At 34.5% G+C, this 22,137-nt stretch overlaps 1 protein-coding gene across 1 annotated transcript in view; it reads left to right on the top strand.

Moving 5' to 3' along the window:
• Positions 1 to 22,137, top strand: part of stag1a (stromal antigen 1a) — a 272,516-nt gene that overhangs the window by 178,222 nt on the left and 72,157 nt on the right. The window contains exons 7-14 of the mRNA XM_039761613.1: positions 2,065 to 2,269; positions 6,517 to 6,668; positions 11,732 to 11,805; positions 11,884 to 12,007; positions 13,455 to 13,553; positions 16,582 to 16,661; positions 17,085 to 17,192; positions 20,594 to 20,708. Coding sequence (XP_039617547.1) covers positions 2,065 to 2,269; positions 6,517 to 6,668; positions 11,732 to 11,805; positions 11,884 to 12,007; positions 13,455 to 13,553; positions 16,582 to 16,661; positions 17,085 to 17,192; positions 20,594 to 20,708 — 957 coding nt within the window. The remainder of the gene's footprint in view (positions 1 to 2,064; positions 2,270 to 6,516; positions 6,669 to 11,731; positions 11,806 to 11,883; positions 12,008 to 13,454; positions 13,554 to 16,581; positions 16,662 to 17,084; positions 17,193 to 20,593; positions 20,709 to 22,137) is intronic.

The raw sequence follows: 22,137 nt of genomic DNA, 5'->3' as shown, positions 1-22,137 counted from the left end.
TTAGCTTAAGTACACCATGTGGGGAAAAAAGTGTAACTCTTCAGCCTTGGTAATAATACTTCTAAAAGATTAATACACATCTAATTAAAAAAAAATACAATTTCTGTTCATATGAATCAATTGCTAAAATTATTTTGTTCTTCATTAGCGATTTTATCACAAATATAAAAATAGATAAAATACTAAGTTTACTCCAAGAATAAATCGTCTTAACACTAACAATGCATTTTACAGTATTTACAGATTTAGTAATCAAGCTAATTAAACCTTAGCTATTTTTTCTTCAATATCTAAGTCAGTGTAAGCAATAGTTTGTCTTTTTTTAACCCACAAGGTCAACATTGATAAACGCCTTTCAGATTCTATGCATTTGTGATCTTCACCTCATAAAGTAAAATTAATTGTTCCTACTTTTAAGTAAATAACAAAAGAGGAAAAGGATCTGTTAAAAGTTTATAGCGTCACCACAGTGAAACCCACTCTAACCTTCTGCAATGTTAATGTCCTCATTGGCAACTTAATAATGTAGAATTAAAACACCCTATGTGATCCTACAAACAAAACTCTAAAGGTATCCTCACTGACCACTTTATTAGGTACACCTTGCTTTTGCTTTCGGAATTGCCATATTCTTCATGGCATGCTGTAGATTCAACAAAGTGATGGAAGCATTCCTCAGGGATTTTGGTTAATACTGACAAGATAGCATCATAATTGCTGCAGATTTGTCAGCTGCACATCCATGATGCAAGTCTCCCGTTCCACCAAATCCCAAAGATGCTCTGTTGGATTGAGATCTGGTGACTGTGGAGGCCATTTGAGGACAGTGAACTAATTGCTATTTTCAAGAAGCCAGTTTGAGATAATTTGAGCTTTGTGACATGGGGCATTTTCCTGCTGGAAGTACCCATTTGAAGATGGGTGCACTGCGATCATAAAGGGATGGATGTGGTCAGCAACAAGACTCAGGTAGGCTGTGGCATTTAAACGATGCTCAGTTGTTACTAAGGGTCCAAAGTGTGCCAAAGAAATATCCCCGACACCCTTACACTGACATCACCAGCCTGAGCTGTTGATACAAGGCAGGATGGATCCATGCTTTCATGTTGTTGATGCCACCATAACATCCAAATGTCGCAGCAGAACTTGAGACTCATCAGACCAGGCAACGTTTTTCCATTCTTCGATTGGCCAATTTTGGTAAGCCTGTGCGAATTGTAGCCTCAGTTGCTTGTTCTTAGCTGAGAGGAGTGGCACCCAGTGTGGTCTCTTTCTGCTGTAGCCCATCTGCTTCAAGGTTCATCATGTTTTGCATTCAGGCTATTTGAGTTATTTTTGCCTTTGTATTAGCATGAACCAGTCTGGCCATTCTACTATTGTCTGTGGCATCAACAAGGCATTTTCACCCGGAAAACTGCTGCTCACTGGATATTTTCCCTTTTTCGCACCATTCTCTGGAAACCCTGGAGATGGTAGTGCTTCAAAATCCCAGTAGATCAGCAGTTACTGAAATACTCAGACAGCCTGTCTGGCCCCAACAACCATGCCATGTTCAAAGCCACTTAAATACCTTTCTGCCCCTTTCTGATGCTCGGTTTGTACTTCAGCAGCAACAACAAAAGTCATTAGCTCACAACATGTCAAATGCATTTTTTTTTGCCTTAGTATTGTTATATAGGTACTTCCTGAAAAATCAGAGCGTAATATAAACAGGAAACAGATTCACTTAATGCAGCGCTTTTGTATTGAGACAGAGTTGCTGCATATTGTGAAAATGAAAGGAAGATAAAGTTTGAATAGCTGTATACTATTGAAACTGAATTATATTGTAATACATTTTACATTACTGTAATTATTATACACTGTTATGCATTTTATCATTGTTTAATCTGAAAATTTGTTTTGCAAAATACATGCATCAGTGTTTCTTTTTTTTAATTATTTATAATGTTTTATGTATTAGGACATTTATAAATGTTATTTTTCTGAACCTGTTTTGTTGCAATAAAAAATACACTTCCTTAATATCTCTTTCTTTTTTGCCATACCATTTCCTGTCTATAGGACAGTGGTGATTATCCACTCACCATGCCAGGTCCTCAGTGGAAGAAATTTCGTTCCAATTTCTGTGAATTTATTGGAGTTTTAATTCGGCAGTGTCAATACAGCATAATTTATGATGAATATATGATGGACACTGTTATATCTTTACTGACTGGACTTTCAGATTCCCAAGTTCGAGCTTTCAGACATACCAGTACACTTGCAGGTTGGTGATATCAATTATATATCTTCCTTTAATTAAAATTCAACACCTGTCAAATGTTTGTTTTTTTTATTTTAAATGTTAGACAATTGTTGCAAGAATTATTACAAAATGTTTTAATTAAGAAAAAATTAATATACTCGCCTGAAAGAAGCTTATAGGAGAAAAGTGGTAGATAACTAAAGTACCCTTTCAATTGTTAAACAGAATTATTTTAAAATCAATGTTCTGTGTTGTCAATGTTTTGATCCGTGCTACGATTGCTAATCAGTAATTCAATAGTTAAACCTTTGTCCAGAACAACAAAAAGTTTCCTCATTACATTTGGGTTATTTTCATCAAGAGAATCCAAGAAAAGAAAGTATAATTACTTTTAAAGTTACAACTCCGTAAGAATGTAGTAAAAAAAATATTTTTATTACAAAATTTGAAAATGAACTAAATACACGGACATTTGGGTGTCCCTGAAAGGTCAGTATGGGACAGGGGACAAAATTATCAAATATGGGACATGTCCTATATATAAGGGACATCTGGCAACCCTACTAGTGCACAAGGTTAACTTTCCGATGCTAAGCAAACTGGCTCACAAATTCCTGTGCATACCTGCCACAGGTTTGTTAATATTTCTATTATATTTAGTGATCCTTTTTTGATAGTTAATTTGTGGTTTTTCAATTTATAAGCTAAATGCTGAATATCAGTAAATGTTCTATTGATTACAGATTGTGAAATATTTACATTATACTTCTAAGCAACAAGTCACAGCTTTGGTGATAGTTGTTCTTTGTTTGATTGTTCTTTGCTGTAAGCCAATTAAAAAGTGTAATAAAAACATCATTCCTGCATTAGTGTATAAGGTAGTTAATATTTTGATAGTATCTCATGTGGTAATGCTCCATTGTGTTTTAAATCTTTTAAACAGTGAATTCTGAACTAAAGATTGATTGAAGAACTATATCACAAATCAAACTACAATCAATATCTGTCAGAAAAATCACAATTAGGCAGGGCTGAATAAATTGGGGAAATATCTAAGTGTCTGTTTTATTTTTGGGGCTGCAATTACCAAATCACAGAACTGATAAAGAAACTGGAAATACAAAACATTACCAGTGCTTTCTAAATTATACACATTTAGATAACGAGAAATAACACTGAACACATCTATCCTTTTTTTTTATCTCTATTATCATAATTGACAGAGCTTGAGCATATATCCCAACATCATTGAAAAGAGCCATCCCAGAATAAAATTCCAGTCTATTGCATTTCAAACTCCTCCACACACAGTAACAATGGGTATATTTATAAGGTCATTATTGTCAAGGAGTGGCTCAGTTAACTTCCCCATTTTTGGGTTGCGGGAAGAAGACCCACACTGCACTTGGGGAATGTATCAACTTGATACAGACAGTATCCAGGCTTGGATTCAAACCCTGTTACTTTTGAACTATGGGCCAACAGTATTAACCACATCTCTACCATTTTTCCACCTTAAATAAAGACTCAAAATAATATATTATTTATCTCCACTTAATCTGCAGATTCTTTAGTTGCTAAATCAAAGATCTTAAAAATTGATTTTTAGATCATGATTAAAAATCATTCTTGCATGGTGTACACAAATTGAAATCAAATTTAGTTAGAACGTACTCTTCCTCAGTCTCTACCAAGCATGTTTTAATTTAGCTCAACGTGATACATCAAGCACTACTTTCTTGTCCTGGGCTGAAAAATAAAAACATCCTAGCATTAAACCCTAAGTGTAAGATTGACTAATGAGCCTAGATCCATTGGTTACATATATGGATACACCTTTGTTTATATCCTGTTGGATTACAATCTTTTCTGATAAACGGACATCACTGAGGCCACCATAGATACTTACCTCCTTATAGCCCTCTTTGATTTGTTTGCTTGATTGAATACCTTTGTGAAAACAACATTTATCATGACAAACATTAATGTAATAACTCACTGCTTCACCATGATTACCATGAGGTGTAACTTACCTCTTTAAAATGGCAACAAAATGCACTGTACTTTATAATGTTAGAAAAAAGAGAAAATTTTAAATTCATTAACCTGAGAAAGTACTTATTTTTAATGTATGTTATCCTTTTATTAGCACCATTCTCACAACCAAAATTAACATAGAATTTCCAGTAAATGTCAGCCTTTTGGGCTAAAAATTTTCTATTGCTCCAGATGTGCTATAGGTATGTGAATTATGTGCATCTAAGATTGAAGAGTGTTTATTATACTTGGTTGTTTGGTTGCCACGATATTGCCACTTTCTTTTGTGAATTTTGTACATTTAGTTATTTTAAAGTTTAACATTTCTGGCCAGTTTTTGTGCATTACCTGTAGTTATACTGTATAATGTTTTTTTCATATCTTACAGTGGGTAGAAATGTTTTGCACCTTAAAGTATACACATTTTTTGCCTAAATTTAATCCTGATGTCATTTTAATTAATCTTAAATTAAATAAAAGTTTAAATGATTTACTCATGGAAAAAAGTAAATGATCACTCAACATTGGACTGAAATTTCAACCTTCTTTGCTTAAATAAATATTAACAAATGACAAGTCTAGATGAAGAATCCAGGACAAAAACAAAAATTATTGGTAAGCAGTATCTGTGAACTATGACTTTAGTTGTCTTTCAGTCCATCAGCATCCTGTGTGATCATCTCTTGCAGCCACGCCTTTTTGAGTCCTCTGGCATATGGGGCTAATGAGCTTCTGAATCTACAATTGTGAGCCATTAGTAGGCAGAGTTCACATATCTGGTTGTATTGATACAGAGCATAAGGTTCTCTCTGTAGTTAAAGTTGGGAGAGAAAGTAGCTAAGGTAGCATACCTACATGCCATCATTTCTCAGTAAAGTTGTGACCACAGCAGGTATGTGTGTGTGGCCTGGCAGTGTATTACTGTGGGTAAGTTGGCAATTGCTGCTACAGTGAGGCATTATACAGGCATATTGCTGTTGGTATAACAGAGTCCCAGTAGTAGTTGGCTGAAACTACACAGTGTTGGTGTGTCAGAGAGTAGATCTGTAAGTTGTTCATATTAGCACTGTTTTGTTTTAATTCTGTCCATTGCTACTACATTCTGATGGTCCAGAGTGTGTCCCATAACTGAGTCTGCCATGTTAATTAACTTATTAATTTGGTGGGCCTCTCTTGAAGAGATGTTACCAGCCTAGTACACAACATTATAGAAAATTGTACCAGGTGTCATAGAGTTGTAGAAGATGTGAAAGATGTCACTACTATTATATATGAGGTCTCCTATGAAAAAAGAGTCTCCTCTGTCCTTATTGCTTTATATATTTCATCGTGTTACAGTTCAACCTGTCATTAATGTGAATTTCCCCTTGGGATTAATAAAGTATCTATCTATCCCCAAGTACTCATACCAGTGCACCACCTCTACATCCACTCCCAGAATAGTGGCAGAACAGAGAGGCTCTTTAGTGTGGCGAAAGTCAATAGGCAGTTCCTTTGTTTTGCTAATGTTAAGTTGGAGACCATTCTTTCTGCACAAAGGTTTCTATCTTTATTCTGTCTGGCTTTATACATTTATATCAGAAATATAGTCCATGAATCTCACAGTCTTCTGTCAGCTGTACAGGTAGTCTATTATCTAGGACACCATAGACTCAACAACCTGTGTATATTCAAGCTTACCCCTTAACAGGGATGGCTGGATGGTATTAAATGCACTGGAGAAATTGAAAAACATAATCATTACATTGCTGCCTCATTTGTCCAGGTGAGAGTAAGCCTTGTGGAGCAGATGGATAATTGCATCATCTACTCCAATCTTTAAACTGCAGAGGTTCTAGGTAGTCTACCACAAGCTGACTCATCTTGTTTTAAGACTAGCAGCATGAAGGCTGTATTTCTTTGACCTGTCATTGATGTGACCATCATGTCTTCCATTAGTTTCAGCAAAAATATGTGTTGTCCTGTTCTTGTGTGGCCACTTCAGGGCGATTAGATCTTGGAAGGACAACTGTCTTGGTGGTGGTCTGAAACGTTTCCTTCATTTGGTATATACTTGAAGTAAAGTTAATTAATCCATAGTGCCTGGCAATGCTGGAACATACTGCAGGCAGGCATTTTTTCCCCATTAGTATACATATAAAGCAGTGTATCTATATTATTTTTGTGAACCTCTTAATGTTGTAAGCTTGTTGCATTCTTAACTTTGTAATGTTTGGATTTTACTTTTGTAGCTATGAAGCTTATGACAGCACTTGTCAATGTTGCCTTGAACTTGAGCATCCACCAAGACAATACACAGAGGCAGTATGAGGCAGAGAGAAACAAAATAGCTGGAAAGCGGGCAAATGAGAAATTAGAGCTCCTTTTGGAGAAAAGAAAAGAGGTAAGGTCCGATTTTAGCATTGCTGAAACATTTTAGTTTATATTTTTTGTGATGTAGTATTGAATTTGTTTTTTCAGATCTCCCAAGGTCTATATTTCTGACAAACATTGTGCGTACTTAATGCAAGCATTGATGATAACATTTATTTTTCACATACTTGCAATTCTCCTTAAGCTCTTCATTGCTTTTGATGACAAGTTTCCATTTAATAGTAACCTTTCTTCTTCTTTTATCTTTACTTGCCTTAGTTTACATGAAAAGGCTTACTTTTAGAATTGGTAATTTTCTTAATTTTTGAAATATCTTAAGTACAGTGTATTAATTACAGAGCAATTCCAATGCTAATATTTTAACCCAAAAATTTGTGAGTGGTATAAAAAATGCAGTGATTGTTAATTTCACTTTGAATTTTATTTCATTGCAGGCAGTGTGAACCGAAGATATTTCATGTTTTGTCTGGTCAACTTCATTTAATGTGTTAATATATATCCATTCCTGCATAATACAAGTGTTTAAAAGTTATTTTTGTTACTAAATGTATTTTCAGAGAATAGTTCCTTCTTACTAGGCACCAGTACACATTTTTATACACTTTTTTTTTTCTCTCACTGTCATAGATGACACATGAGAAATAATACTGAAAGAGGTTTTTAATACTCCTAAACTTGGCTACATGTGGGGTCATTAGTATTATGCTCAGTTTATGTGTTTGGGTTTGAACTTAGCTGTACTTTGTCACATTAAGCTATGTAGATGTTAGTCTCTTGTTAACGTATCCAAGTAGGGAAATAAGGGCCAGCGCGTAGAATGTGAAAAAAAACCAAGAAGGCTATCCTAGAATGTTCCATATTTGATTTTTTAGAGACAGGTCCATATATAAAATAGAAAAACCTTGTAGTTTATAGTGAAATTTGATACGTAAATTTAATTTCCTGAGAGCAACCCCAGGTGGACCTGCCATGAATCATTGTGTATTGAATAACTGGATTTCTTAGATATTACCATATGCAGTTCATTTGTCCCTAGGTACCAATACAGTAAGGTGATGGTGGAGTCAGTGGCACCCCACATTTGTTGTTGTGATATTTGTGAATGTTGTGAGAATCAATGTTTTGCACTCTTTAGCTTCACACTTAAACTAAAGTGTCACCACCTTTAAAAAAGAAATAAAACTTGTCGCTGAAAAATTAGTGTTATTGATCAGTTCCGGAGGATGGTGATGAGTGTTCATTTTTGGATTCTTTCTGTAGCTCCATTTTGTACGAAACATATAAAGAAACCCACATTGCATTTTATGACACAGGGCGATTTCCATGACATTATAATAAAATACAGTGGGATGCAAAAGTTTGGGCAACCTTGTTAATAGTCATTATTTTCCTGTGTAAATCGTTGGTTTTTATGATGAAAAATGTCAGTTAAATATATCATATAGGAGAGACACACAATGACATTTGAGAAGTGAAATGAAGTTTATTGGATTTACAGAAAGTGTGCAATAATTGTTCAAACAAAATCAGGCAGGTGCATAAATTTGGGTACCGTTGTCATTTTATTGATTCCAAAACTTTTAGAACTAATTATTGGAACTCAAATTGGCTTGGTAAGCTCAGTGACCCCTTACCTACATACACAGGTGAATCCTATAATGAGGAAGAGTATTTAAGGGGTTCAATTGTAAGTTTCCCTCCTCCTTTAATTTTCTCTTAAGAGTAGCAACATGGGGGTCACAAAACAACTCTCAAATGACCTGAAGACAAAGATTGTTCACCATCATGGTTTAGGGGAAGGATACAGAAAGCTGTCCCAGAGGTTTAAGCTGTCTGTTTCCACAGTTAGGAACATATTGAGGAAATGGAAGACCACAGGCTCAGTTCAAGTTAAGGCTCGAAGTGGCAGACCAAGAAAGATTTCGGATAGGCAGAAGCGACGAATGGTGAGAACAGTCAGAGTCAACCCACAGAACAGCACCAAAGACCTACAACATCATCTTGCAGCAGATGGAGTCACTTTGCATCGTTCAAGCCTTTTCTCTGCCCACAGCACAAACAGAGCCGCTTGAGGTATGCTCAAGCACATTTGGACAAGCCAGCTTCATTTTGGAATAAGGTGCTGTGGACTGATGAAACTAAAATTGAGTTATTTGGGCATAACAAGGGGCGTTATGCATGGAGGAAAAAGAACACAGCATTCCAAGAAAAACACCTGCTACCTACAGTAAAATATGGTGGTGGTTCCATCATGTTGTGGGGCTGTGTGGCCAGTGCAGGGACTGTGAATCTTGTCAAAGTTGAGGGACGCATGGATTCCACTCAGTATCAGCAGATTCTGGAGACCAATGTCCAGGAATCAGTGACAAAGCTGAAGCCGTGCCGGGGCTGGATGTTTCAACAAGACAACGACCCGAAACACTGCTCAAAATCCACTAAGGCTTTAATGCAGAGGAACAAGTACAACGTTCTGGAATGGCCATCTCAGTCCCCAGACCTGAATATAATTGAAAATCTGTGGTGTGAGTTAAAGAGAGCTGTCAATGCTCGGAAGCCATCAAACCTGAATGAACTAGAGATGTTTTGTAAAGAGGAATGGTCCAAAAAACCTTCAACCACAATCCAGACTCTCATTGGAACCTACAGGAAGCGTTTAGAGGCTGTAATTTCTGCAAAAGGCGGATCTACTAAATATTGATTATGCACCTGCCTGAATTTATTTGAACAATTATTGCACACTTTCTGTAAATAAAATAAACTTCGTTTCACTTCTCAAATATCACTGTGTGTGTCTCCTATATGATATATTTCATTGACATTTTTTATCGTAACAACCAACAATTTATACAGGAAAATAATGACTATTAACAAGGTTGCCCGAACTTTTACATCCCACTGTAAATCCAAATGTTTGACAAATCCAAACTGAGGATTTTGAATGAATATCTATGCAGCCATGCTACCATAAAAATTTTAGAGTAAAAATTGTTGCCATCTTGTTTCTGTAGTTTCTCTAAAAAAGGAGAAGAGTTAATACATTTTGTTACGTAGTACCAATATGGAGCAGGATAAAATGCCGATAAAATATGTACTCTATGTATAAATGCTGTGTTTCATTTCTCAAAAGACCTAATTACAATGAACCCCAGGCCAATTAACTAATTAGAGCCTTGACTCTCCACAATAAAACACAATATTACAATTAAGCACATAATTATCATAAGACCGGGAGAGAGGTTAATTGTACAAAAAAGCAAAATTAACTGATGATGATAATTGCAAATAATAGAACTGAAACTTAAACAGAATATTTGAGAATAACTATTGAAAACAAAACAAAGAAAGCTAAAACAAAGCCAGAGAGTAAGACCCATGACAAATTATAATGCATTCAAATTATTTACTGTGTGTAGTAACACTATGCTTTTATTTGCACACCAGGTTGGTGACTAGCAGTGAAGTGAACATGGTCTAGTATAGATTTACATACCCGCTATGTAATTTTATTAAGGTATCATCATAATAATGTTTAAATATTTGTTTGGTGTACATTGTTAGCTGTGGAGTCCAGTTTAGCCAGAAACCTTGTGCTTAAACTGTTAAATTTGTATACTGTAGATTGGAACATTCTGTATTATGGAATCCTCAGTTTTGAGTGCACTCTTATTTTCTGTCCCAGTAGATGTGTTGCAAATTGTTTGGTCTAGATTAGTTTTCTGGGAGCTGAGAGACTCAGTTTTGACTTGGTAGGTCTATGTCTTACCCTATCACCACGTTTTTGCACCTTGTAACATTTGAGGTTAGAAAAGACCAAATTATCCAGACAGACCAATTAAGTATAAATTTTGGTGTTCCTAATGGCTGTCAAATTCAAAAGATTATAATTCTCTTAGCTGTTGGCAGGAAATTTCTAGCTCTACACATTTCATGACATGCAACATATAAATGTGCCTTCATCGGGTAACAGAACTAATGAAACTGACATTTAGCACCAACCCCACATTACAATGATTTGCTGAGTATTCTGCATACTTTATAGATACAGCAAGAGGTTCATGCTTAGATTTTTGCATCTGGCAAAAAAAAACAAAAAAGTGCATTGCTTATATTTTGTACCTAGTCAGCTGTCAGCTTAAGGTGGCTTTCTGCTCCATCAATTTGTTTCCTGGCTTACTTTAATTGTGGTCACTTGCTAGGTGCTGTGTTTATTCCTGGGAATAAAAGTACAAGAAAAAGGTATACAACCATTTTTACTTTGCCATAAACGGTAATGACGCAACAGTTGTTGAAATGATCCGCAGCGGTAGTCTAGTATTGGAGTTATGAGTGAAAATTAGTAAGATCTTCTGAAAGTACAAGTGGCTTTAGCTCTCATAAGCACTAATTATTCAACCACTAACTAATTTATTACTTGTATAATTTATAGACCATCTTATTGAGGTACTCAGAATTTACTGTAGAGGCAGCACAAGTGGTCGAAGATCAATATGATCCAGTCATTTTTTGTTTGTTTTTGCAGTAGTCAAATAGTTTTATTTGCCTTTTTGTCTTTGCTGATCGGTTTATGTTAGTCTGCCTAAGATTATTATTAATGTATTTGTTGCATCTTTATATATAGCAATTGATTGTTTTGCCATGTACACTCTGCGCATGGAACAGGAGAAAACGGTAAAAGATATTTTCAAGAATTAAATGAAAATAATTCTTCAGGCTAGATTGTGTGTGGGTAGCTTAAAATGGTCCCTAGAAAAGTACTGGGGTGAAAAGAAGATTATCCAGATGAAAATTCACACCAAGAGAAGGTACAAACAGCACAGAAACAACAGTGGTGGCACTGGATTCTTTTGATAGCAGTGATAACCCAAATTGTGAATGTTTGAGAATAGAAAATTATTGCGCATGTGCACACACACACCTCATTAATATTTAAGGCCATAAGAAGAGTGGCTACTAGCTACTGGGTGTGTAAATGTTTTAAGTGTACTTTTCTTTTTGTCCCCATCACCTTATGAGACTATGTATACATTGTTTATGTGTGCATTCTTTAACTATTTAAATTATTTTTATTTTCAGCTTCAGGAAAATCAGGATGAAATTGAAAACATGATGAACTCAATCTTCAAGGGTATTTTTGTTCACAGATATAGGTAATATGAAGAAAATGAGTCATTTTCAAATGCAAATGAATTTAAATTGTGCTAATTTTGTCTGTTGCTTTTTTGCAGAGATGCAATTGCTGAGATAAGAGCAATTTGCATAGAGGAAATTGGTGTTTGGATGAAAATGTACAGTGATGCTTTCCTTAATGACAGCTATCTGAAATATGTTGGTTGGACATTGCATGATCGTGTAAGTCCAGGCAGTTGTGTTTACTCTTTTATGTTAATGGCTACTATAAGTAGGTGATTGTGGTATATGCCAATGGTATATTTATTATACTTGACAAAATTTTTAAAGTAGCAGTGGAACAGTTTTCAATGCCATTTAAAAAAAAAACAAAAAAACATAAGCTCCCATATTTAATTTAGCTTGAAATTGAATAAGTAGATAATTTCGTTACTGACAAAATAGAAGATTAAGTTGTGTATGATCTCCAGTAATGTCTTTTATGCATGCATCCATCTTTTTTTCTGAACCCAGGTAACACACTGACACAGATGTTAACATTTAAAATTCGTAAGGCTGGAGACCTAGATTTGGTTCCAGTCTTCTTCTGTGTGCATTTCTTTTTTTTTTAGTTTGTGTTTCTGTGGGGTTGATTGTGGCTTTGGATTTTGCAAATATGAGGATGTTTTTTTCCACCTATATTTCTGCCTAACAGACATAATTCTTTAAAAATTTAAGAGTAGCAGAGACAGGACTACTTCAAATCTGAGCATTAATTCCAGTTTAATATCTAGTGAAATTTTATCCACATGTTTCAACTATTTTTTATAGTGATAGTTTACCTTTGCTTATCTCACCATTGATTGTGTTGTTTTACACTATTAGTAAAGATTATAGCAGAATTATTGAATGACAATAGATTTTTTCAGTTTGATTGCATTAATTTTTTTTATTTTATTTGGCAACGTTTGAAACACACCAAGTCTTAAATACTGTTTCACACATACTTTTAAATAGGTAACATAAGTACTGTTTTAATTGAAAAGTTATGAAATATTAATAACTGAATGACTATATCAGTTAATAGGCATTACTTTTTCCAGATTAGGAAATATGCCCCTTTTAAATTAGAACACTTTGTATTCAACAGACCCTGACAAAAGACTGGCTGTTATAATTTTTCTTGACTGTTCCAAGCACATTGCAATAATAGCCCTGGCTCTTTGTAAATCATATCAGGCTGCATTAGACTTTTCTGGTTTGTTACCTGCTTTGGACTGAGATTACTATCAGTTCTAAATTTAAATGAGTATCTTATTTTTTTTTTAATTTTCCATTTATTTATAGTATGTTATGCATAATTGGGACAACAGTGTGATCTAGTGGCCGAATAGTTTTTGTTCAAGTTCATACCTCAGAATTATACTGTGATCTTAAGTAAGATACTTTAGGTTCACTGACTACTTAAGCGTAAATATGTGAAGAGTTTTACATCATGTATGAATTCCATTCAAATTGATGATTGAAGTGAGTTTATTATTATTATGTTGTTGCGTTTGATCTGTATATTTTGTTGCCAACAAGCAATACCAAAGTTATATTTTTACTTTGATAGATGTGAGAATTGTTACAATCTCAGCACCTTTCAATTGTATTCTTTTTTTTTTCAATTTACCTGTTTGTTTATTAGCAAGGTGAAGTCCGGCTGAAGTGCTTGAAAGCTCTGCAAAACTTGTACACAAACAGAGAACTCTTTCCAAAGTTGGAGCTGTTTACTAACAGATTTAAGGTATGGTGTCCTTAGCATCTACTTCTGGAAGACCTACATACATATCAAATAATAATGAGATTGTAATGTGGTCACTCAATCATTCTTCCTCAAAAGCAGTATGCATTTGGTTCCATGTGCTTGCTAGTATCTGATTTTAGCTTCTTGCCAGATTTAATTTATATAATAACTAGCTGTGTTACCTGGCTTCACCTGGGAACTGTACTAAGACATTTGTGATACATCAGTTCTTATACTTTAAAATTTGGTACGCATTTGCCTATGATTATTCTTTTTGCCTCTAACAATATCATTTGAATTCTGAATGGTTATGCATATATATTTAGCAACCACAACTCTGTTCACTTCAGAATTTTGTAGTGTATATGTAGCAACCGCAAGTCTGTTCACTAAGGGATTTTGTTGTTTGTTTAGCAATCGCAAACCTATTCACTTAAGGGTTTTTTAAAATTTTTTGGTGTATATGTGGCAACTGCTAGTCTGTTTGTTTTAGGAATTTTTGTATATATGTTGCAACCACATCTCTGTTGTTCTCAGGAATTTTTTGTGCATATTTAGCCGAAGATTTTTAGAATAGATTTTGTTGGAAATTGTCTGTATATTTAGTATGGTGCTTATGTGTTCCTGTTTTATTGACATAGTTTTGTGATAATTTGGTCACATCAAATAAGCAAAAGAATGTACTGGTGATGTTTGATGTAACCAGTTTTGAGTCTGAGTAAGATCAATAGTAGTAAAAGGTTTGAAAATATCAAAATCACCTCCTTATAAAGGTTCTGTGAAGCACAATCTTTTAACTGGCCGACAGGTTACTCCAAATTTAGCAAATATACTATTTCTATAAACTTTAAATACCCTTGAAAAAAAGTCTTATGCAGCTAACTGTTCACAAGTGGTAGCATCAGCTGAGTGATCTTGAATATCATTTATATACATTACAACATTGTTGCAGTTTTTCCCATTTGTATTATTTGAGAAACTTGTTAATGCTCCTACTGTTTCAGTTCAAATTGGACAATTTGATGCTAAAATTTGAATTTCCCCTTGGGATTAATAAAAGTCTGTCTGTCTGTCTGTCTATCTATCTAGTTCATATATATGTACCTTATTCACAGAATAATATAGAATAAAATAATCTGTTTCTATCTTCTTTTGCACGTATTATACAGAGTGGAATTGGTACATTACCAATCAAAATGAATTTCATTTTATTTGATAAAAACCGGTATACAGCTTGAAAAAGTGTTTCGAGTGGAAACAATAGTTATTTTGTTTTTTTTTTTCAGAACTTGTTCCATCCACTTCACAGCTCCATCTTCATGGAACCTGTCAATTCTGTGTAATTTTTCCTGTCTATGTCACCACTCCCTTTTCCCTCTTCATTCTGTCCTATTGGTCAGTGGTGCCTTTTATCTTCCCCACTCATCATTTCCGCCTTCATTTGCATATATTGCCATACCACAAATAGGTGAATGGCCGCTACCCTTTGTCTTTGGGTTTCTGTTAGTGCTGCATGGCATATTAGCATAGTGTACTTAGTACAGTATTATTATTGACAAATTAAGAAAGGGGACAGCTATTTTTCTTTTTTTCAGTCAAATCAAGCGCTTTTGAGAGTTTAAGGCATTTCTCCTAAATATTGATATATCAAAATGGGCCTAGATGCTCCATCCTGCCAAATTGAACTGGGAATGGGAATGGGAAAATGGGAAATGGTATTTTTGTTGGTGATTGAGTCAATCAAGTTTGCATTTTGATGTCAGTAGTTACAGTTCTCTGTAAATTTATATGCACTTCAAGGCAGTAGTACTTAAACTAAAGAACGCTGAAACTGCAGGAAAAAAATCATACTTTTAAAACAGTAATGAATGAAACTTATTTATACGTAAAGTAAAAGCAATAGAAGCTTATGGAACATCATTGTGTTATTGGTAAACAAAAGGATTGGTTAAATTAAGTTAAAAAAATATAATTAAGGAATAGTTCTTATGACCAACGCACCTATTGCCATGTTAGTTAAATTCTACAATAATGTTTTTAAAAGAATACTCCACCCAAAAATTACATTTGCAGTGGTGGCAGAGAAAATAATTTAATCTCATGTTTTCAAGCACAATGGAGAATAAGATGTTGTGGACTCGACCTGGACACAGACAGGCGGACATGTTGTTTCTCAACCACCACACGTTTATTCACAATATTTACAATGGTCACACAGACCCAATTCAGTGCACAATCCCCAAAGCACAGTCCTGGCCACAATACCTCTCTTCGGGCCGCCTCCATACCTCCTCTGTGCTTCGTCCTGCCTCCTCCCGACTCCAGCGCTGGTGTGGCAGAAGTGCTGGGGTAACAGGTCCCCAAGGCATTGGGGCGCCTCCTGGCGGTGACCACGGGCCCCTACAGGGTGGAGCTTCCATGCCCTGTACCCGTGGCCCCCAGAGCAACCAGGAAGGCGGCCCCCACGTGATCCAGGGTGGGCTCTGACCCTCTTCCGGTCCCTCACGGTGTCCCGGCCGGGTCGTTGCCCCTGGCATCCCTGACAATGTTTATAATAAAACAGAAATCAATTGTCAACCAGTACTGTATAACAGAAAATGATGTGAATGCGACAAAGGAAAAAAGAAAAAAAAAATCTCATGTTGTGTATAATTCACATTTTAGTTATCTGGTCGTTTCCTCAAAACATGAAAAAAGGAATGCCTTTTTTTTGCTAAAATATTGTTAAAAATTAACAGTGCACGCATAAACATAAAACCTAAAGCTTCATGAGAAGAAATTTTTGAACTGAAGAAAGCAATTAACCAACGTATGACAGCGAGAGGCAAATCTTCAAGTCAAAAAGTCACTACCATAAGAGAGAATTTCTAAATAAGCCAATTAATCTTCTACAATTCATGTCAGTTTGTTCTACTTACCATATCAGTAAATTCAAAGTTAAAAAGTAGGAATCTTTGTAGATAATGACAAATCATTGTGTATTAATCTTGTTTTATACCAATTGTTGGTTTTTTTTTTTTTTTTCTAGGATAGAATTGTTTCCATGACTCTTGATAAAGAGTATGATGTGGCTGTAGAAGCTATACGATTGGTAACATTAATTTTACAGTGAGTATACATTATATTTATAATGTCAGAAATCTGGGTGAAGAAGCCTCGTGGTTTTGAATTATACTGTAGTTCTCTTTCAAGTAATCTTTAGTCAATTTATCACTTTATGTAATCAAACAAGTGCTTGTAAATGTGTACATTTGTTTATATTATTCAATTTTTGTATCTTATCAAGGTTTATAATTAACACAGGTTATGGATTAAAACTTAATTTCTGATGTATTTTTTTGTTATTTCTTAATAAACTGTATTTTATTTCACTTTGAATTAACTATTTGGTGACCAAAGTAGAAATATAAATCGGATAAGCATAAATGTCAAAGGTAAAAACACAATTCTTTAAATAACATTTTGAACTCATTTGCTTAATGAAATAAAATCTGTATTGGAATTTAGCAAGAAATTTGTTCAATGTTTCAGAGGCAGTGAAGATGCTCTGTCAAATGAAGATTGTGAAAATGTTTACCATTTGGTTTACTCAGCTCATAGACCTGTTGCAGTAGCAGCTGGAGAATTTTTGCATAGAAAGTAAGTTGAGACAAATCCATTTATTTTTATTTTCATGTTAATCCTCTCTGAATAATTTAACTCAAGCTACCCACAGACACTCAACCCCCACATGCATCATCCCCAAGTAAATAAAGGTGTCATCCATTTACTACAATGCTGAAGATGATGTTCACAAAGAAGGAGTGGAGAGATACAATGGGCAAAGTAAAAGTTACTTTTGGGAAAAATAGTGCAATGAGAGAATGGCCATAATAAGGATTTTGTGTGTGAAGGATGTGGGAATGGCACACATTCAAAACTGAAGATCATTTTTTTTTATTGTGTGAAATGGACAAACTATATAAACATAACTTGGCTCTTCCTGAGGGAGTGTACTTTTTGAAATGCCTCAGAGAGTGCCACACATTCAAAAGTAAATGAAATGCCAGAAAAGAGCAGTAGTACAGGTAAGTATTAACAATAGTTTAAAACTTTTACATTAATGAAAATACTGTAATATTGTTGTCAAGTTGCTTCATTGTAATCCATTCACCAGTCAGCAAAATTTAAGTAGTGCAATCTTCTGTAAATATTACTGTAGCCTCAATGAGTGCTTTCCAAACTTTCACGTTGGTGCCCCGCAAGGATTTTTTAAATTCTGCTTTCCACCCAAACATACAAGGAAAACCACATGAAACCTAATAGCAAGAGATCAAATATAGAAATTACATGAGTACATTTCATTTAATAGTTTCTTTTAAGATATATTTGTACAGAGTTTTTGGGTTTCAAGAAACAATAATATTATTGCAATTTTATTACTCTTGCATCATATTTTACACATTTCTTTGTTGTTAAGATCTTGTTAGAGGTAAATAATTGGTAATAGAACATGATATTTAAAGTGAAATCTAGTTAAAAAAAAAAAAAAACTAAACACATTTTGAAAAGTTATCCCTTTTGACACTGTTTTATTCACTTGTAACTAAAGCATACTTTTGGCTTTCAAACAAAGAGCACCCAGTTAAAATTAATACATAATACACATGGAAGCTGACAATGTAGTCCCCCTAGAGCAAAAAGCAGAGTAACTGGCAATGCATGTACTTTACTAATAGACAGATGAAAAAAGGAGAAACGGCAAGGGTAAAGAGATAAGAAACCACCATCATGCCTTAATGCGCCCTGAACTAAATCAAATGTGGCATTGAATTCCACAAAACACTTATACCTTCATAACATCCCATTCATCTTTATCTTTTTATTTATGTTTATATGCACATTTGTGAAGGGATTTGTTGTCAAGTACATTGATTTTCAAGGGTGTGATTTACTTGCTATTCTTACTGTTGATTAGTCATAAGCATAGACATACGGCAAGCAAATAGTAAAAAAATGAGTAATTATAAGGAGTATTAAAAGGCACATACAGAACAAAAGTATACAGGTGAAATCCCATTAAAACAAAACGAATGGGACCATAAAAATATTTCCTTAAAATGGAAATTTTGTTAGAATTAATATTGGGAAAATACTTATACTATTGTGACCGGGGTTGCCATGTCTAATGGCAGCAGCGCAAGGACACCTCCGCAGCTGCTCTGCTGCATCTGCTAAACAGTAAACCAAGGGCATAGTAATTGGTTGTCCTTTGCTTTTTGCACAATTTTTAGAACATTTAATTAACGTCAGACTTTGAACTGCTCTTCCTTGCACTCTTTCTCTTCTTTAGACTGCATCTGCCACAGTGGTGATTCCAAGCCGCTGGGGTTCTTCTAATCTAAAGATGGGAGCTACCGCAGGATAATTTCTAGCTCCTAACAGCTTCTATTGTGAATGAAGCCTTGAGACTGTACCTAGCTTTTCTAGACAGTAATAAAGTACCTGTATTTTGCTTGAAAACCTGTACTCCCCATCATGTCTCTCATGCAACTCTGTGACCCAAGTTTGACAGTACCTGTAACACTACTTAAACTGTAAAAAATATTTTATTTGAAAATGAGATGTTGGATCTAACTTTTTTATAATAGAAATACAGGTATGAATACAGAATGAAAACAAGATGAAGATTAAGGCGTTATTCCAAATGTTTTCAACAAGTCATTTTTTTCATTCCACAATCAGCTATTTCTAGGACCATTAATTTTTCTTTCAGCATAAACTGATGCCGTTTCTTACTTTTTTATTCATCTCAAAGAAAACTAAGTGCTATGAAACAGTACAATACCCGCACATGGCACAACTACCCATGTGGAGGCTAAGTGGAGTACTGACTCTAAATTTGGATATAGCTGTATGATGTCATGCCTACACTCTCACCAAGACTGTCCAAGACCCGTAATTTTATAACAGACTATCCTTTCTTTGAGACAGATAGTTGCAGGTTACCCGCACCCCGGGTATGGAAAACTGTAGGCACGGCATTAAGGATTTCTTGAATTGCATTTTTATCTTCGGTGGCCATTTTTGGTCTAAAAAATGTTCATTATACTGAAATTTACATTTCATTAAAATTAAATTCGTTTAACACAATTTTCTATGAATGTTTGGCTGGGCCCACAAAAAGTATTCATTATTCTGAAAATTTTGTTACTTCGGTATTTGCTATAATAAGATTTGACATGAGTGAACACTTATGTGCATCTGTAATGAATAAAATAAATACTGCAGAAAATAAGTTAGTCATTTTCCAACCCGCTATATCCTAACACAGGGTCACGGGGGTGTACATTTCAAAATTTCAGAATCTGTATGTACTAGCAAATAGATATTATATATAACAATATAAACTCTAGACTTCCAAGTAACACCAGGAGGCTATTTTAATCAGTTTACACTTGGCTAGGATTACACTCATACTTGCACTAATTAAATGCCAGCTGGCTGGGATTTCCAAAGGATGAAATTAATTGTAATTGTATTGAACTATTTTTTTAATGTTACCATTACATCTGATCGTTAGCTGAAAAGCACAATCAACAAGACACTGTACAGACTCAGATATTAATTGTACTTGCTAAATGCATATATAATGCATGCTTAAAAATAACTTTTGTTTTTATATTAATGTTAACATAATTGTGAAAAGGTTTTAAACAGTAGATTAGTGTGCTTATTCAAATTTGCTTATTATAGTGTACATGCATTATTACATTACCCACTATAAAGTTTCAAAACTTCAGTAGTTAAGTCAATGTGAGACAACAACAAGTCTAACTATATGGAGCAAGATACAGAATAAACTGAGAAATATTTCCACATTCGTTCTAGTTCCATAATGGATTCAAACGTCAGTCTAGCAACCAAGTTGTGTAAAGTTATCTAGTCGGGTTCAATCTGTGTATTATGATTTACTGAATCTTAGGAAACAGATACAGTGACATATAAAAGACTTAAAAGGACATTCCTAAAATTGGTTTGTTCTTCTTTTGACACCAAAGGCTGTTTAGTAGGCATGACCCGCAAGCAGAGGAGGCCTTAGCCAAAAGAAGAGGGAGAAATAGCCCCAATGGCAATCTTATTCGAATGCTTGTTCTCTTCTTCTTGGAAAGTGAGGTAGGTGTAAACAAATGAACCTATTTTGCTTTTTAAACTTGAAAATTATTTTATATGTAAAATGTTTAAAGTGTGTTACCGCTCTTGCTTTTCATTAGGAACTTGTGCATTTTTACTTCTTTATGCTAATGTGCCGATTTTCAATGTAAAATTTCCTGACTTGAACAGAGGCTTTCATCTGTTGTTTGCAGATTGCTAGACATATTTGCCATGTTCTGAAGTTTAATCATGTACTTCCTTTGTTTAAGAAGTAAAGATCTTATAAATGCTCACCCACTATTGATTTTACTAAATGCATGGGTATTTCCAACATCAGTAGCAGTGTGCTTTAGCACATGGGCTAACATGAAGATTTGTTCATTAATACTTTTTTAAAGTTTGTATTTAATGTATCTCAGTGTTTTTCATCAAAGAACCTCACATTGTATTGTATTTCAAGTCTATGTAATGCTACATTGTGAGTTGGTGAGGCTGGTTCTTGCTTGCAGAAGCTGCCAGATAAGGGGAACTTGGATTTGATTGGATGTCCATCAGTCAGCCTGGCATTTTAAATTCCACAAAAAAGTTTATTAGGTTGAGAATTTGGCAAAGGTAGAAGGAGGTTGCTAAATCTTTAAGAGCATTTATTTTTTGGAATTTGGTGAGTTTATTTTAAAAGAAACAGGGCGATATACTGTATCTCTAGAGAATGTAAGTGCTACAAGGTCTGAATTTTATTTTTACTTTAAATCATACTTTTTTTAAAAATACATCAGCTTCCCTAGAATTTTACATTTTCCTGTATCTCCCTGGACCATACATCTTTTCATACAGTGTTGAACTTTTATCATAACTTTTCTACCACTTTAAATGCTGTCCATTTTATTAACTAATGTTTCTTCTGCAACTACTGTATATGGATACATATTTACTCTCCTGTTCACACCCCTGGAAGACATTCTTGTATTTCAGGGCCCCCTCTCCTTGAAATTATTTTCAATAATATTGTATTCCTTGTAGTGTCCTGTTTATGTGGACACTTCACAAAACATTCTGAATAAGGGCTTTTATGAAATAACTTCTGTTATTCCACTGTTTAGATGAGTGTGCAAAGAAATTTGTGATTTGCTGAAACTAAGAATTTATTATTGTTCAAGTGGAGATGCATCAGAGCACATTGTCTTACCTAACAGTAATTGACTGTTTGCTCAATATTAGTTTAAAAGAAGATGAAAGTTGCATAATAAATTACATTTGGCACATTCTTTGCCCGTCAGAGGCAGTTTATGTACAGATTCTACCGTTTTGGTTTTTTCTTCATCTACATTTTTTAATTTGATGAACTTAATACATTTCAGGACGTTATTCTCACTTACTGTATCTTGCTTATAACTACAAGTTCTCGTTTGTACATTGTATGATGAATTTCTTATATACAGTCATAGAGCAA

This window comes from Polypterus senegalus, chromosome 1 (assembly GCF_016835505.1).
Source record: "Polypterus senegalus isolate Bchr_013 chromosome 1, ASM1683550v1, whole genome shotgun sequence".
NCBI lineage: Eukaryota > Metazoa > Chordata > Cladistia > Polypteriformes > Polypteridae > Polypterus > Polypterus senegalus.
This window is presented reverse-complemented; position numbering and strand designations above follow the sequence as displayed.